This window comes from Lithobates pipiens, unplaced genomic scaffold (assembly GCF_037356315.1).
Source record: "Lithobates pipiens isolate NorthernLeopardFrog02 unplaced genomic scaffold, aLitPip1_a1.2 Scaffold_19, whole genome shotgun sequence".
Classification (NCBI taxonomy): domain Eukaryota; kingdom Metazoa; phylum Chordata; class Amphibia; order Anura; family Ranidae; genus Lithobates; species Lithobates pipiens.
In genome coordinates this window covers 311,226,275-311,242,727 of record NW_027507764.1, presented here as the reverse complement: position 1 = coordinate 311,242,727, position 16,453 = coordinate 311,226,275, and the positions used below count along the sequence as shown (strand labels likewise).

The 16,453-nt window shown below is 38.1% G+C and overlaps 1 protein-coding gene across 6 annotated transcripts in view; it reads left to right on the top strand.

The window, feature by feature from the left end:
• The window catches only part of CDH12 (cadherin 12), a 1,439,064-nt gene that overhangs the window by 1,320,298 nt on the left and 102,313 nt on the right, over positions 1-16,453 (top strand). For all 6 annotated transcript variants that reach the window (XM_077492034.1, XM_077492035.1, XM_077492033.1 and 3 more), the window contains one exon: positions 3,549-3,716. In XM_077492034.1, coding sequence (XP_077348160.1) covers positions 3,549-3,716 — 168 coding nt within the window. The remainder of the gene's footprint in view (positions 1-3,548; positions 3,717-16,453) is intronic.

Sequence of the window (16,453 nt, the reverse complement as noted above, 5' to 3'; positions counted from 1 at the left end):
AAAAGAGCGGTGAACTGAGACCTTGTATTGATTATAGGGGTCTCAATCATTTCACGATTAAGAATGCCTACCCGATTCCATTGATTACAGAGTTTTTTGACCGCCTCAAGGGAGCAATGTTTTTCGCAAAGCTTGCTTTGAAAGGGGCATACAATCTCATGTGGATTAAGGAGGGCGATGAGTGGAAAACTGTGTTTAATACCAGAACAGGCCATTATGAGTAACTCGTAATGCCTTTTGGCCTTTGTAATGCCCCAGCAGTTTTCCAGGAATTTATTAATGTCCTCCGAGATTTGTTGCAATTATGTGTGGTGGTTTATCTCGATGATATCCTCATATTTTTCAAGTCCCTGGAGAGCCACAACATAGATGTCTGTCATGTGTTTCAGAAACTAAGAGAAAACAATCTCTATCTCTAACAGGTTAAATTCCTGGGCTATGTCATTTCCACTGCTGGCTTTTCTATGGACCCATAGAAACTTTTGGCAGTCCCACAGTGGCCCTGACCCATGGGTTTACATCCTCTGCAGCGTTTCCAGGGTTTTGCCAACTATTATTGGATGTTTATTCATAACTTCTCGTCTCTGGTCAAGCCCCTTACTGATATGACCAGAAAGGATGGTAACCCACAGAGTTGGTCTCCGGAATCCATTAAGGCCTTTGAGAGTCTCAAGGCTGCCCTTGTTTCTGCTGCTGTGTTGGCACGTTGCCTTTTATTCTAGAAGTTGATGCTTCTGAGACTGGAGTTGGCGCCCTTCTGTCTCAATGTCCTAACTCTGAGAGCGCTATGCATCCGTGTGGCTACCTTTCCAAGAAATTGTCACCTGCAGACTGCAATTATGAGATCGGTGACAGAGAGCTGTTGGCGATAATTTTAGTCCTGAAGGTGCCACTGTGCTGGTTCTCATTCTTACTGACCATAAGTATCTCATGTCTAAGCGCCTCTCTCCCAGAAGGGCACGATGGGCTCTTTTCTTGTCGAGTTTTAATTACATTGTCTCATTCTTACCTGGTACTAAGAATGTAAGGGCTGACGCCTTGTAGCGACAATTTGCTGAGGATCAGGGGTTGGCAAAGTGAAGGAGGGATTGCTGGGCTAGCTGAGAGCTGTTTCATCCCTGTGGGGCTTTGATTTAGCTGGACTGGCTGTGGAGGGAGAAGCAGGGAGAGTTAACTCACTGTCTGCCACTGAAGAGGAGGAGAAGTGCTGCTGCTGTGTGAGAGTGAAGCCAGCATGAGGGGAGAGAAGCCGTGCTACTTGTTTGAGGAGACCATTGGCACCATCTTGCCAGTGGCTCGTGTCTGCTATTGAAAAGACGTTAGTCTGCTTCTGCGGCTCTTTGAGGTGCTTCCTGTGCTTTGACATTGTACCCAGAGGTACAATGTCTCCTGGGATCTGTGTGGATTAATTTTTCCCGTGGTTTGTTGCATTGGAGTCGCTTGTTGCTGGGTAGATTTGCAGAGCTTCTAATTCAACATACAAATGAGAAGAATCTTTAAACATTATTTCAAAAACTTCAAGTGCCAAGAAATATTATTTACAGAACATTAGTTACTTTTTAACATCATTTATTAATCTGAAGAATTATCTGCACAGAAGAACTGCTGCTCTCTGTGTTAGAGCAGTAGTGTCTGTATGTTTCCCAACTTGTCAGCGCTACAGTTGTTCAGTCAGCCAGGGTTGCTTCCCTCACCATGCATTACAGACTGGTGTAATGTAGTGGTGACAAGGTTTAGTGGCATGTCTGACTGTGGTACGTTACACCCTCTCTAACACAAAAGCTGAAATTCTGCCGTGCAGTCTTTTTTTTTACAAAACATGTTAAATGCCAATTTTTTAGGCCTGAAACCCCAAGATAATATATATTTTCTGAAGGCAGAGACCCTCTGGAAGAAAATAGTTGTAGTTACAATTTATTATGCCATGCAACATGTCATGCCTTTATGCTACTGACATGTCATGCCTCAAATTTGCATGCATCATAAATCAGTAAGAAACTACAATACCTTGGGCGACACTCTTTTATAGCTCATCTGTTCAGAGCTACCCATGTTGGGCCTAAAATAATTTCTCTCACTCAGCTAAAGGCAATATGTGCATTATGTGAGCATGCATTTGTGTTCATATGGGCATATACGTAGCAGCAGGGGGATTTTACTTTTTACATTTGTTTTATTAATTTACATTTTCAAAATATGTTTTTCCTTTTTTTAATCTTAACTTTATTTCTATCAAATGGAGGCTTACACGTCTCCTATGTGAAAGCATGGTTCAAGTGATAGGTTCTTCTTCAGCAGACATCTGGTAGTCACATGTTTTCATCAACTTAACAGAAGGATGCCAGGGAGTGCCCATTGCAGTGCTGAGAACAACTGCATTACAGCTGCCAACTTAAAAACAACTTAAAGGAGTAAAGGCAGAAGGTTTTTTTGTCTTAATGCATTCTATGCATTAAGATAAAAAAAAACTTCTGTGTGTAGCAGTCTCCCCAGCACCCCCAATTAGCTACCTGATCTCCTTCTCTCTCCAGCAATGTCCATGATCCCTCAGCCATCCAGTACACTTCTCCTGATTGGCTAAGACAGAGCATCGGTGCTATTGACTCCCGCAACTGTCAATCAAAGTCAGTCAGCCAATCAGGGGAGAGGGGGCGAGCCAGGTTGGGGCTCTATGTCTGAATGATGTCAGGATCCGAGGGGTTAACAAGCAGCTGTGAGACAGTTCGGTCAACTTAAAAGGTTTTATACAGCAAAATGCAACAGAAAATTGACAGGTTTGTCTTTATAGGCATTTCAAACAACACAAAAAACTCGTCTTAGCAGTATAAAACAGTCCTTTTTAATCATGCTCAGCATCCTAGCCACAGCATAAAACATAGCAAAGTCCCAGTTCAGGCAAGCTCACCCAGCAGGATTAAGTCATAGGCAACAAGGGTCCTTCCAGCTTCAAGCTCCTCTGAGCTCTGATAGCTCAACAGCCATCTCTGTCCAAACACACTTCTCCTCTCTCTGACATTTTCAACTCAGCTGGCAATAAGCAGGTCTGAAGGAGAGGTACTGACCCTCTTCATTTAACCCCTTCTTGACCTTGCCACAAGCTAACGCTCCACAATGGATACACAGAGCTTTGTTTTGGCTTGGGTGACAACATGTAACAAGCTGCTGGCTGAGGGGCACTAAAAGGAGGGAGGGACTAGGAGCAGAAAAAAGGGACACGAGAAGAGGAGGATCTGGGCTGCTCTGTGCAAAACCAACTGCATAGAGCAGGCAAGTATAACATGTTTGTTATTTAAAAAAAAAAAGTGAGCCTTTATAATCACTTTAATGTGCAAAGCGCAAAACAAAAGAAGTTGTACAAGTAGGTAGCAAAATTCATACTAAGTTTAGACATGGCCATCTGCAAGGATTAAATGCCCATGGTGAGATATACTTTACAGATATACTATCTGCCATTGCACATTTTAGTATTGTTTGTTGGTTTTAAAAATGTGCAAATGTAAATGATTAATTGTGGCTGTAATTGTGTTTTATTGTATTTATTTTTAAAGGTGTCATCAGAACAGCTTTACCAAACATGGACAGAGAAGTCAAAGAACAGTATCAAGTTCTTATACAAGCCAAGGATATGGGAGGGCAACTGGGAGGTTTAGCAGGAACTACAACTGTTAATATTACGCTTACTGATGTTAACGACAATCCCCCTCGTTTTCCAAAAAGTAGGTGCTTTTGCATGCAAGATTAGTTCATATATAATTTTAAGTATATTGTTTTCATTACTTTTCCATATTGAGAATCAAACCTTAAAATAATCTGAATGCATATTGAAAACAAAAGGCATACCTGTAGCAAAAACTAATGTTAGCAAAAACTGAATATTATGGAGGAACAAGGTAAGAAGGGACATTTTACATGTTTGTCCTTTTGTATGAATTAGATCAGATATTTACTATATGGGTCCTTTAAAAATCTCCAGTCCTAAAGAATGACAATCTGTATAATATGATTTGGACACATTTTGTCTTTGAAAAAGTTGTGTGTATCCAAGGAATATAGAATGGTTTATATATTGGTAATGATACAATTACTATTGCTTAGGAGGTATATGGATTTGCTATATGTCAATGTATGTCAATAATATGTCAAATAAATATGTGTTCTCACTCCTCAGGTTAACATGTGTCAGCAGAGTTGTACCTGAAATTTTTACCAAAGATATACAGTTCTTGTAGGTTCATTTCCTTCTATCTACATTGGCCCTAATATTTAGTATGTGAGATAGGGGCCTTACATTTTAAACTACGTGAGAGAAGGGGCTATGTGAATAAAAAGTATGTGAAATGCTGAGGTGATGGTGCTATATAAACACCTGTAAGGGATAAATAAAATATGGGAACCAATTTCATAGCTAAATTGCTGGGCCCTGTCATGGCAGTCAGTACTAATGTAAAATAAATAAATAAGTAAATAGATAAATAAATAATAATAAAAAAATATTTAATGAAGCAAGGCTCTTTTCATGTGGCTTAAAAGGCAACACTGAAAACACAAATACCTTGAAATAACATTTGTGGAGAGTGCCTTAAAGCTACATTGAAGTTAAAAAATAATATTGTGTAGTCCTTCTAAAAGTGACATTACCACCAACAACATATTTGGTCAATTTTGTTGCCTATTGAGGGGGCTGTTGTACATTTCAGCAATACTGGAGATCTGTGATTTATTGGCAATGCAGTGAAACAGTGATACTGGGCTCCGTGTTGTGGTGGTTGTGAGAAAAATCACTGGGCAACAGGTCATCAAGAATGATGATGAATCTATATTGCTAGATGATGTGAATAATTATGGATTTACATTGGGAACATTTGTTACCCTCTTTTAATGCACCCATTAAGGATATGGCTGAGGGATGGGATGCGCCTTATTGGCTATTGATGTGATAACCGGGGTCAAACACAGAGGTGCGCATGGCCACTTGACCTAAGAGTTTTGCTTGAATAAGGAAGCTACAGTATCTCGCAAAAGTGAGTACACCCCTCACATTTTTGTAAATATTTTATTATATCTTTTCACAACTCATCTTTGACAACACTGAAGAAATTACACTTTGCTACAATGTAAAGTAGTGAGTGTACAGCTTGTATAACAATGTAATTTTGCTGTTCCCTCAAAATAACTCAACACACAGCCATTAATGTCTAAACCACTAGCAACAAAAGTGAGTACACTCCTAAGTGAAAATGTCCAAATTGGGCCTAAAGTATCAATATTTGGTGGGGCCACCATTATTTTCCAGTACTGCCCCTCTTCGGCATGGAGTTTACCAGAGCTTCACAGGTTGTCACTGGAGTCCTCTTCCACTCTCCCCATGATGACATCACAGAGCTGGTGGATGTTGGAGACCTTGCGCTCCCCCACCTTCCATTTTTTGGATGCCCCACAGATGCTCAATAGGGTTTAGGTCTGGAGAAATGCATGGCCAGTACATCACCTTTACCCTCAGCTTCTTTAGCAAGGCAGTGGTCGTCTTGGAGGTGTGTTTGGGGTCGTTATCAAGTTGGAATACTGGCCTGCGGCTCAGTCTCCGAAGAGAGGGGATTGTGCTCTGCTTCAGTATGTCAAAGTACATGTTGGCATTCATGGATTTCTCAATGAACTGTAGCTCCCTAGTGCCGGCAGCACTAATGCAGCACCAGACCATGACACTCCCACCACCATGGTTGACTGTAGGCAAGACACACTTGTGTCTACTCCGCACCTGGTTGCCACCACACACGCTTGACACCATCTGAACCAAATACGTTTATCTAGGTCTCATCAAGCCACAGGACATGGTTCCAGTAATCCGTGTCCTTAGTCTGCTTATCTTCAGCAAACTGTGGGCTTTCTTGTGCATCATCTTTAGAAGAGGCTTCCTTCTGGGATGACAGCCACGCACACCAATTTGATGTAGTGTGCGGCGTATGGTCTGAGGACTGACAGGCTGACCCCCCACCCCTTCAACCTCTGCAAGAAATGCTGGCAACATTCATACGTCTATTTCCCAAAGACAATCTCTGGATATGACGCTGACCACGTGCACTCAATTTCTTTGGTCGACCATGGTAAGGCCTGTTCTGAGTGGAACCTGTCCTGTTAAACTGTTGTATGGCCTTGGCCACCATGCTGCAGCTCAGTTTCAGGGTCTTGGCAATCTTCTTATAGCCTAGGCCATCTTTATGTAGAGCAACAATATTTTTTTTTCAGATCCTCAGAGAGTTCTTTGTCATGAGGTGCTATGTTGAACTTCCAGTGAGCAGTATGAGAGACTGAGAGCAAGAACACCACATTTTACACACCTGCTCCCCATTTACACCTGAGACCTTGTAAAAATAATGAGTCACATGACACTGGGGTGGGAAAATGGCTAATTGGGCCCAATTTGGACATTTTTAGTTAGTGGTGTACTCACTTTTGTTGCCAGTGTTTTAGACATTAATAGCTGTTCATTGAGTTATTTTGAGATGACAGCAAATTTACACTGTTATACAAGCTGTACACTCACTACTTTACATTGTAGCAAAGTGTAATTTATTCAAGTTTGTCACATGAAAAGATATAATAAAATATTTACAAAAATGTGAGGGGTGTACTCACTTTTGTGAGATACTGTAAGTAGTCACTACAAGTATGTGGATCATTGCTAGATTATTACAGCTCTCCAAGAGAAAATGTCCTTATACACCTGGTTTGACTTATTACCAAATTCATGATACAACCACTAAAGTGAATTATTGACATATCCCTATACATTCTATGTCCTACACCTTGTAGTAGAGTATTCATTGGGATATATATATTGCATTCAGATCAACAGGCAACCTCTATCTGAAGCTAAGCATGTCATGCTAAAGTAAAAGAGGCTCCAGAGTGCTACAAAAACAAGAAAGCAGATAGCATTGACAACCCAATTAAAAAAATTGACTTAGTATAGTTATGTTAATGTGCCTACATACTGTCCTTGGCTATCAGCATTTTGAACAGCAGTATAAGTTATATGTATAGCTCCTCAAGGAATATTTTTTGTTCCAGAAAATTATCTTTATATATATTACACTGTGGCCATAAAGGGTACAGTGCAAAGTGCCTGTGTACTCACTTTCCTGAGCCCCGCTGATGCTGCATACAGTCACCCATTGAGATCAAGTAGAAGATATGGCTGTATGCGGTTATGCGCCACTATTTGGATCTGAGTGTACATCTGTGCACAAGAGGGTGCTATACGCGACTCCTGATGCATAGCCATGTACAGCAACATCTTCAAATTCATCACAATAGTTAGATGTATGCAGAAGCTTTGGGTCCCAGGAATGTGATTATACAGACTCTGCCTATTCATACCCCTGTATGGCTGTGTGCATGAGAACTAAATGTTAAATGTCTTTTTTCTTTTTTTTTTAAAGACAGTACAATGCACTTTAGACATTTACACTATTTAATGTACAGTATGTGATAAAAAAGATTACTCATATAACAATAACCAACGTGTAAATAAAAAAATACAAATTAGTTATGCTGTACCACAAACCATGGTATATATTTTAAATATATAAAAAAAAAACATTTAAAACTTTTGAACAGATTGAGAGACTCTAAAACATTCTGAGTGAAGAGAGCCTCCAACTACTTAGTATGGAAGATGTATTCTGAATTTATGAAATAACTTTGAATTTGCTTTCTTGATGAACTAGTGCACTTCAAAATGATTAGTAACCAGAGGCATTTTCCTTTAAACTGCATTCATCCTTTTGATTTTATGCATATCAGTGACCTAGACATTACACTTTTCCCTTGGCGGCCTGAATTTTACCTTCCTACCAAAATTATCTTTGATATCATGGTATTTGTTAAAATGTTACTTGTAGGAAAATGAACAGTTCATTCAGACTTAGGAAAGGCATAATAAATGCATTCATCATGTATGTAGTACAGTTATATAGTAAAAATCCAGTATTTGTGAACATTTATATTTTAAATCTTACAAATTTAGAAATAATTGCAAATTATTTCATCATTATTTTGTTTACAGGGATCAAATTTAAAATCTACATTCTCCTGAATAATCAGCTATTGTAAATCATTCATTTTAGAACCAGCTTCAGTTATTTCAATCTGTAGCTAGATAATTTAACTACCGTATATGCCGGTGTATAAGACGACCGAGCATTTAAGACGACCCCCTAATCTTACAGTTGTTTAAGCATTTTTTTTCTTGTACTTACCGTATAAGACAACCCCCTTCCGAGGCTTCCGACACTTGATATTTCGTCCTTCTTGCTGGAGCAGGAGCTGGCGCCATATCCTTCTTGCTTTTGCAGGAGCCAATCATGGCGAGCGATGTATTCTATTAATGAATACAAAGCCTGCTTGGATTGGCAGAGGCTGTATCATCATCAGCCCGCGCCTCTCTTACTCTCAAAGCCAATCCGAGCAGGCTACAGAGATTGGCAGAGGTTGTTACTCCAATCCGAGCAGGCTCTGTATTCATTTGAATACATCGATCACCGGGATTGGCTCAGTGGTATATACTGTATGTAGCTGAAGCTACATACAGTATTACCGAACCCTCAGCAGGCATCCGAGGGGCTGATCCGGCGTATAAGACGACCCCCGATTTTTGGCCAATTTTTTTAAGTGTAAAAGGTCGTCTTATACCCCGGAAAACACGGTATATGAGAGAAATTATTTGTGTGAGTCCAGATTTGACTGTTAAGTCACTGAATTGCTTTGTGCACTGGGGCATAGTCATGTAGGAACAGGAAGGGGCCATCCCCAAACTGTTCCTACAAAGTTGGGAGCATGAAATTGTCCAAAACGTATTGGTAGGCTGATGCCTTAAAAGTTCCCTTCACTGGAACTAAGGGGCCAATCCCAACCCCTGAAAAACAACCCCACGCTATAATCCCCCCTTCACCAAAATTATTTGGGCCAGCGCACAAAGCAAGGTCCATGAAGACATGGATGAGCAAGTTTGGGGTGGAGGAACTTGACTGGGCTTCACAGAGTCCTGACCTCACCCTGATTGAACACCTTTGGGGTGAATTAGAGCAGAGACTGAGAGCCAGGCCTTCTGGTCCAACATCAGTATCTGACATTACAAATATGCTTCTGGAAGAATGGTCAAACATTTCCATAGACACACTCCTAAAACTTGTAGACAGCCTTGCCTGAAGAGCTGAAGTTGTTATAGCTGCAAAGGGTAGGCCAATGCAGCATTGAGCCCTACAGACTAAGACTGGGATGCCATTAAAGTTCCTATGTGTGCAAAGGCAGGTGTCCCAATACTTTTGGTAATATAGTGTATGCCTCCTGTTTTACATGTATTACAACACTGCAATAAAAATACCCAGTAAAGCAAAATTACCCTTTTTTTATAGCTCTGTAAAAATAAAAAACAAGGGCAAAATGTTTTGTAAATATAAGATTAGTATGATAAGTATTAATTAGGAATGAAAAGTTGAGAAATTTAGGAACTTAAAATCTTTTAATTTGGATATTTGTGGTTTTAAATATTGCATTATACATTTTAATTGAAAGTTACCTTTTCATAATGAGTAAAGCAAGTAATATTGTCCTTTACAAACATGCAATTACATATGATTATTATAAATTGGTTTATAGACTTCAAATCATATTTACTAAATCATTTTATTAAGCTTATTTTATTGCTTTATTGGAAATAAAACTTTTTGTTATTTTATTAATTCTATTAATATTTTAGGAACTCTTCTTGCATTAAAACTGCTCTTGTGATGATATATTACCGTTTGAATTGAATTATGATTCAGACATGATTATTGATAGTTGTATGCCAGGTATATCCACCAAAGGTTGTTATATGATATATGATGTTGCAACATAATCAAGGTTAACTTGCACTTGGCTAGCTGAGTGTCTTGAATATTTAAATAGCTAGCACCATGGGTATATGCAGCATGAATAAACATTGTGAATCAGTAAGTGTTGATATAAATCATTATCTAATTCAGTGGCAGAAATTTGCATTAGACAATACTTTTTAACATGTTTAAGATGTCCAAGATACTCCACAGTAACTTGATAACATGCAGAAACCGGTGTCAAGGTCAAAGGTTGGCTATCAAAGATTTTGAGACCTATTGAGCTTACTGGAGTGTGTTTAAGTAATATGATACACATGTAACCAGAGAAGATGGTCAAAGTTACTTGTTAACAGATTTTTATTAAAAAGATCATAAGGTAACAACAATTCTAATATAACAATTAAGAGTTACATAGCAATATCATGTATAACACAAAATACAGGTTTGAAACATTGTAATGACCAAATGACATAAAGAAGAGAGAATTAATATTTGATGATAATATTCGATAAAGTAATTTTAAGCTATGTTAGTAGTAGATTAGATCAGTAAATACAAAATCATTGTCAAACAGATGTGAGGGTAATACAGGCATACCCCACTTTTAAGTGCACAATGGGTTTTATTTACTAAAGCTGGAAAGTGTAAAATCAGGCTCTCTTCTGCAGAGAAACCAATGAGTTTCCAGGTTTTATTACCAAAGCTTAATTGAACAAGCCGAGGTTAGAATCCCATTGGTTTCTATGCAGAAGTGAGCCTGATTTTGCACTTTCCAGCTTTAGTAAATAAACCCCATTGTGTACTTAAAAGTGGGGTATGCCTGTATGTCATTTGTGTCTGAAGTAGCATGGGTGTTAAACCGTTGAATAAATTACTACTACAGAACTAATGAGTGTGATGATATTGATGTCTTCTAAAAACATTAAAATGGCCTGTTGCTGTCAAATAACATATGTAATAGTATTAATAAGAAAATCTTAAAAAGGAAAAAAAAAACAAGAGCAAAAAAGGAGTAGGAAAGATAAAGGGGTAAAGGGAGTATGGGGATTCTGGAGGCAGAACCATTTTTAGAAAGTATTGTTGTAGTTGTATGGAAAAGCGGCAATTATCATCATAAGAGTACTTTTGTTGATGTTCAAAGTTAGTAGGTAGACAATTTTTGCATGTCATAATGATCGATGTTTTGTTTCTGCTATATTCAGTAAAGGTGTTTTCCATGCTTTTGCTATTGTCTGTTCTGCGTCTGTCAAGAGTTGTGTGAACAGTTTGAATTGTTTAGGAGTCAGGTTTTAGATTTAAAAGGGTGATTGCTGGATCTGGTATAATTGTATTTTCAAACATTTTTGAGGCAAGTAGAAAACCTTTTTTTCCAAAAGATTTGTATGATAGAACAATTCCACCATATGTGCATATAAGTTCATTGTTCAGAGCAGCCGTGAAAGCAGAGGCTCGAGTGATCAGGTGCGAATTTAGCTATTCTAGCAGGAACCAGCCTGAAAGTACCTTGTGCAAAGTTTCAATATCTATTACATTAGGTGAAAGAGATCTGATGCTAGACCATATTGCAGACTATTCTGAGTTCTCTATAGTTTGATCAAGATCTTTTTTTTCCCTTTAACTACATAAGATGGGAATTTAGCATCTGATTTCATATGTATGAGGGTATTTCATGCATATGTGTTCAAATTTAGAGAAATTGTCTAAGGTATCATTATTGTTAAAAAGATGGATGTAAAAATTCTTGACTTGAAGGTAACAAAATAGTTCAAATTGGGGGAGCCCGGAAGATTCACATAAATCTGGAAAGGAGCTGATTGCTGTTAGTTAAAACAATGTTGTGTAGGAATATTATACCTGCTTTGGACCGGGCCTGAAAATATCTGTGAGATTTCCATGCTAGGCAAAAAGCTGGAAGAAGTGGATTATGTGATGATTGTAGGCTGTGCAAGGTTTTGTGTCTATCCCAAATAGATAGAGAAAGTTTAGTGCTTGGGTTCTTTAAAGTATTACAATCTATTGGACATAACTACAAGATATTATGTATGGAGAGGGGATCACTCTCTCAATTGTGCCAATTGAGCTGCCTTTATAATATAATGAAAAGTTTTGAAATCCTTAGCCACCATGGGTTTTGGGAAGGTATAAAGTTTCTCTAGGTAAGCATGGTTTATGTTTCCCCCAAGCAAATTGTATTCATTTTTTCAGGAACATGTATTGGAAGAACTCTAAACCAGTATAAGAATTTAGGGAGTATAGCCATTTTTATTATATTGATTTTCCCAAACCAGGAGATTGGTATGCATGACTATTTTAAAAGCAAATTTGTAGTTAGTTTCAGTAAAGTAAGATAATTGGTGGTAAATAAATCTAAGTGATTGGCAGTGAGCTGAATACCTAAATAAGGGATACTGGTGTGTAGCCCATTTAAAGGGTAACAACTCCTATACAGCTAGTTTCTCAGCAATAGTTAATTAAATATTCAATGCCATAGATGTTTGGATATTAACAGTAAGACCTGAAATGTGTTTTTTTTATTATATATAACCATAAGGTTAGGAGCAAAAACTTGAAGCGAGGACAAAAATAAAAGGATGTCATCTGCAAATAAACATAATTTGTGGTGATATCCTCCCAGTTCTATACCTGTAATAGAAGGCTTTCTTATTCTTTGTACCAAGGGCTCAATAAGCAGGGAAAACAATAGGGGAGAGAGGGGCATCCTTGACGTGTGCCCCTCTCTGTGTTGAATGTCTCTAATTTGTAGCATATTGTATGTAAACTTTAGGTTCATGGTATAATTCTGAAATCCATTGTAAAAAATGTGGGCCAAACCCCCATTTACTAAGGGTATAGTGCATATAGGACCAAGAAATAGAATCAAATGCTTTTTTTTATATCTAGTGAGGGGAAGCAGGCTGGAATGCGGCACAATTTAGCAGCATGTGATAAAAGGGTTGCACGTCTAATATTATTGCTAGCTTGTTGAATAGGGATAAATCCTACTTGATATCTATGAATCATTTTACAGATGAATGTATTAAGTCTAGTGGCGAGAAATTTGACTAACATTTTGATATCTAAATTTAATAGGGAAATAGGGCAAAATTCTAACAAATTATGTCATCAGTGTTATGTTTGGTAATTTTATACGTGTGTGATCCTACAAGCCATGGACCACTCCAAGTGCCCAGCAGAACACCAAACCAAGTAAATAAAAAATAAAATAAAAAATAAAGTAAAAAATGTGTAAAAAAAACATCATTATAAATTTTCTTACACATTTTTTACTTTTTACTTTATTTACTTATTTTTTATTTTATTTTTTATTATATTTTTTATTTGCTTGGTTTGTTGTTCTGCTGGGCACTTGGAGTAGTCCTTGGCCTGTAGGATCACACACGTATAAAATGAGTTAGTGAGGCAATGGATTGATTGGTATAATATCAGTTTAATAACCTTTTGAATTATAATTATATCGTATGCACTATAGGTTATTAGAGCCAAATGTTTCACACAAAAATAATAGGGGGTGCAATTCACAGATACTGTCTATATATTTCTTTCTCATCCAGGTGAGGGGGCACATGGGACTGCAGAATACCAATAGATATAAAAGGTAGAGATATACACAATTTTTATTTGATTGCAATGCAATACTTGTAGTAGTGGTTTTAAAACCCTTTTTTTGATAGTAAGTTGGGACAAATCTACAAAAAGCTGGTAGTTATTGCCTTGGAAGATGAGAGATTCTTTATTTCTTGCTGCAGATAATAGTTGTTCTTTTATTCTGTAAAAATGGAACTTTGCAATTATATCACGAGGTGGACCATCAGATCTTTTGGCTGTTAGGGCTCTATGAACCCTGTCCATTTCCAGACGCTCCACAGGGAGTTATTTGACACAGCCTGTGAGGGAGTATGTGCCTTTAAATTCTTAGCAGCACTGCTGGAGGTTCCTGAGGCAGATGGCTGCAGCGCCATTTTAGATTTGTTGTGAGGTAGCGCTGTTTTGTTGGATTGAGGCTTCATATTTAGCCTAGGACCATTGGGGATGAAACCCCCTAGGTCAGGAATCCTGTGGGCACAGGTATTTGTTATTTAGGCGTGGGTGTTTAGTGGACACCCATCGTTATAAGGCTTTACCATTCTCCAGATAGTGCAGCTTCAGGCGGGCATGTCCATGCATGCACCCCAACATGATCAACTTTAAAAAACTTTGCAAAATCTGCCTCTTTGTGGTTGGGTAGCAAGGACATAAAACCTAAATAGTGACAGTTGCCTGTAAGTAAAATCTGTTAAGGGACAGCTAAGCATATTATAATAATGACATCTCTCGATGATATTATGGGGAGTTACCTTGGTTTTGCATTATCAACAAAAAAAAGCACCCAAAGGAAATACTGTATATAAAAATCTTCAGCAAATCCCACTTACTTTTAGGTGTCTGTAACACTTGTTGTTTGAACTGTTGAAGTTGGAATGTTCTTTCTTCGCAATTTTAAAAGGGATCACTAACTATAATTTTTAACTAGAAAAAACCTTTTAGGCATCCTTCATTACCTAACCAGATTTTAGCACAGCACAAACCATACAGTGCAACCAGAAAGTATTCACAGTGCTTCACCTTTTCCACATTTTTTTATGTTACAGAGTTATTCTAAAATGTCATTATTTTCCTCAAAATTCTACAAACAATAACCCATAATGACAATGTGAAAGAAGTTTGTTTGAAATCTTTGCAAATGTATTAAAAATAGAAAACAAAAAAATGACATGTACATAAAGTAAGTATTCATAGCCTTTGCAATGACACTCAAAATTGAGCTCAGGTGCATCCTGTCTCCACCAATCATCCTTGAGATGTTTCTACAACAGCTAACAGTGCATGTCAGAGCAAAAACCAAGCCATAAAGTCCAAGGAATTGTCTGTAGACCTCTGAGACAGTATTGTATTGAGGCACAGATCTGGGGAAGGGTACAGAAACATTTCTGCTGCATTGAAGGTCCCAATGAGCACAGTGGAATCCATCATCCATAAATAGAATAAGTTTGGAACCACCAGGAGTCTTTCTAGAGCAGCCGCCCATTTGAGGGAGAAAGGCCTTAGTCAGAGAGGTGACCAAAAACCTGCTGGTCACTCTGACAAAGCTCCAGTATTTCAATGTGGAGAGGGGAGAACCTTCCAGAAGAACAAGCATCTCTGTAGCACTCTGCCAATCAAGTCTGTGAGGTAGAGTGGCCAGATGGAAGCCACTGTTCAGTGAAAGGCACATGACAGCCTAAAAGGCAACTGAAGGACTCTCAGACCATGAGAAACAAAATTCTCTGGTCTGATGAAACAAAGATTAAACTCTTTGGTCTGAATGGCAGATGTTATGTCTGGAGGAAACCAGGCTACACTCATCACTTAGTTAATATCAACCCTACAGTGAAGCATGGTGATGACAGTATCATGCTGTGGGGACGTTTTTCAGTGGAAGGAACTGGGAGACTAGTTAGGATTGAGGGAAAGATGAATGCAGCAATGTACAGAGACATCATTGATGAAAACCTGCTCCAGAGCGCTCTGGACCTCAGACTGGGGTGAAGGTTCCTCTTTCAACAAGACAACCACACTAAGCACACAGTCAAGATAACAAAGGAGTGGCTATGGGACAACTCTGTAAATATCCTTGAGTGGCCCAGAGCCCAGACTTGAACCTTGAAACTTGAAACTTTAAAGAATTAAACATCTCTGGAGAGATCTGAAAATGGCTGTGCACCGATGCTTCCCATCCAACCTGATAGAGCTTGAGATGTCCTGCAAAGAAGAATGGGAAAAACTCAAAATAGTTGTGCCAGGTTTGTGGCACCATACTCAAAAAGACTTGAGGGTGTAACTGGTGTCAAAGGTGCTTCAACAAACCACTTTGTATTGCAAAGGATGGGAATACTTATGTACATGGGATGTTTTTTGTTTCTTGTTTTTAATAAATTTGCAAAGATTTAAAACTTCTTTCTATCTTTTGTCATTTTGGGGTATTGCTTGTAGAATTTTGAGGAAAAGAATGCATTTAATCCATTTTGGAATAAGGCTGTAAAATAACAAAATGTGGAAAAAGGGAAGTGCTGTGAATACTTTCCCGATGTGTGATATATGGCTTTTCAGCTTAGCAATGTCATGTGTAGAGCTAATTGCAAAGCACAGAAGTGTTCCTTTTTCTTTTTTTTTCTTGTTGCTTATTGTTTTCTTGTTGATATTGCAACATGCAAACAAAGACAGGTAGAACTTGCCAAAACGTGTATTGTGCAAACCTGAAATGTGCTTATCTGCAAATGGAATATCAATTTCAAGGGCAAAAATTAAGAATGAGTAGATGACTTTGCTTAACTTGATTTCTTGACTTATCAAAATAAATTCTAATCCAAATTTTAATATGCGGACATCTTACGGGGAATTTGCATAAAAAAAATTATTAAAGAGTAGAATTAAAAATCTAAAGTGAACCCTGACCAAAAAGCTAACTCGTATGCTAACCCTAACTCTAACTTTAACGCTAACCCAAACTTTAATCCTAACCCTTTAGTTTTCTTACA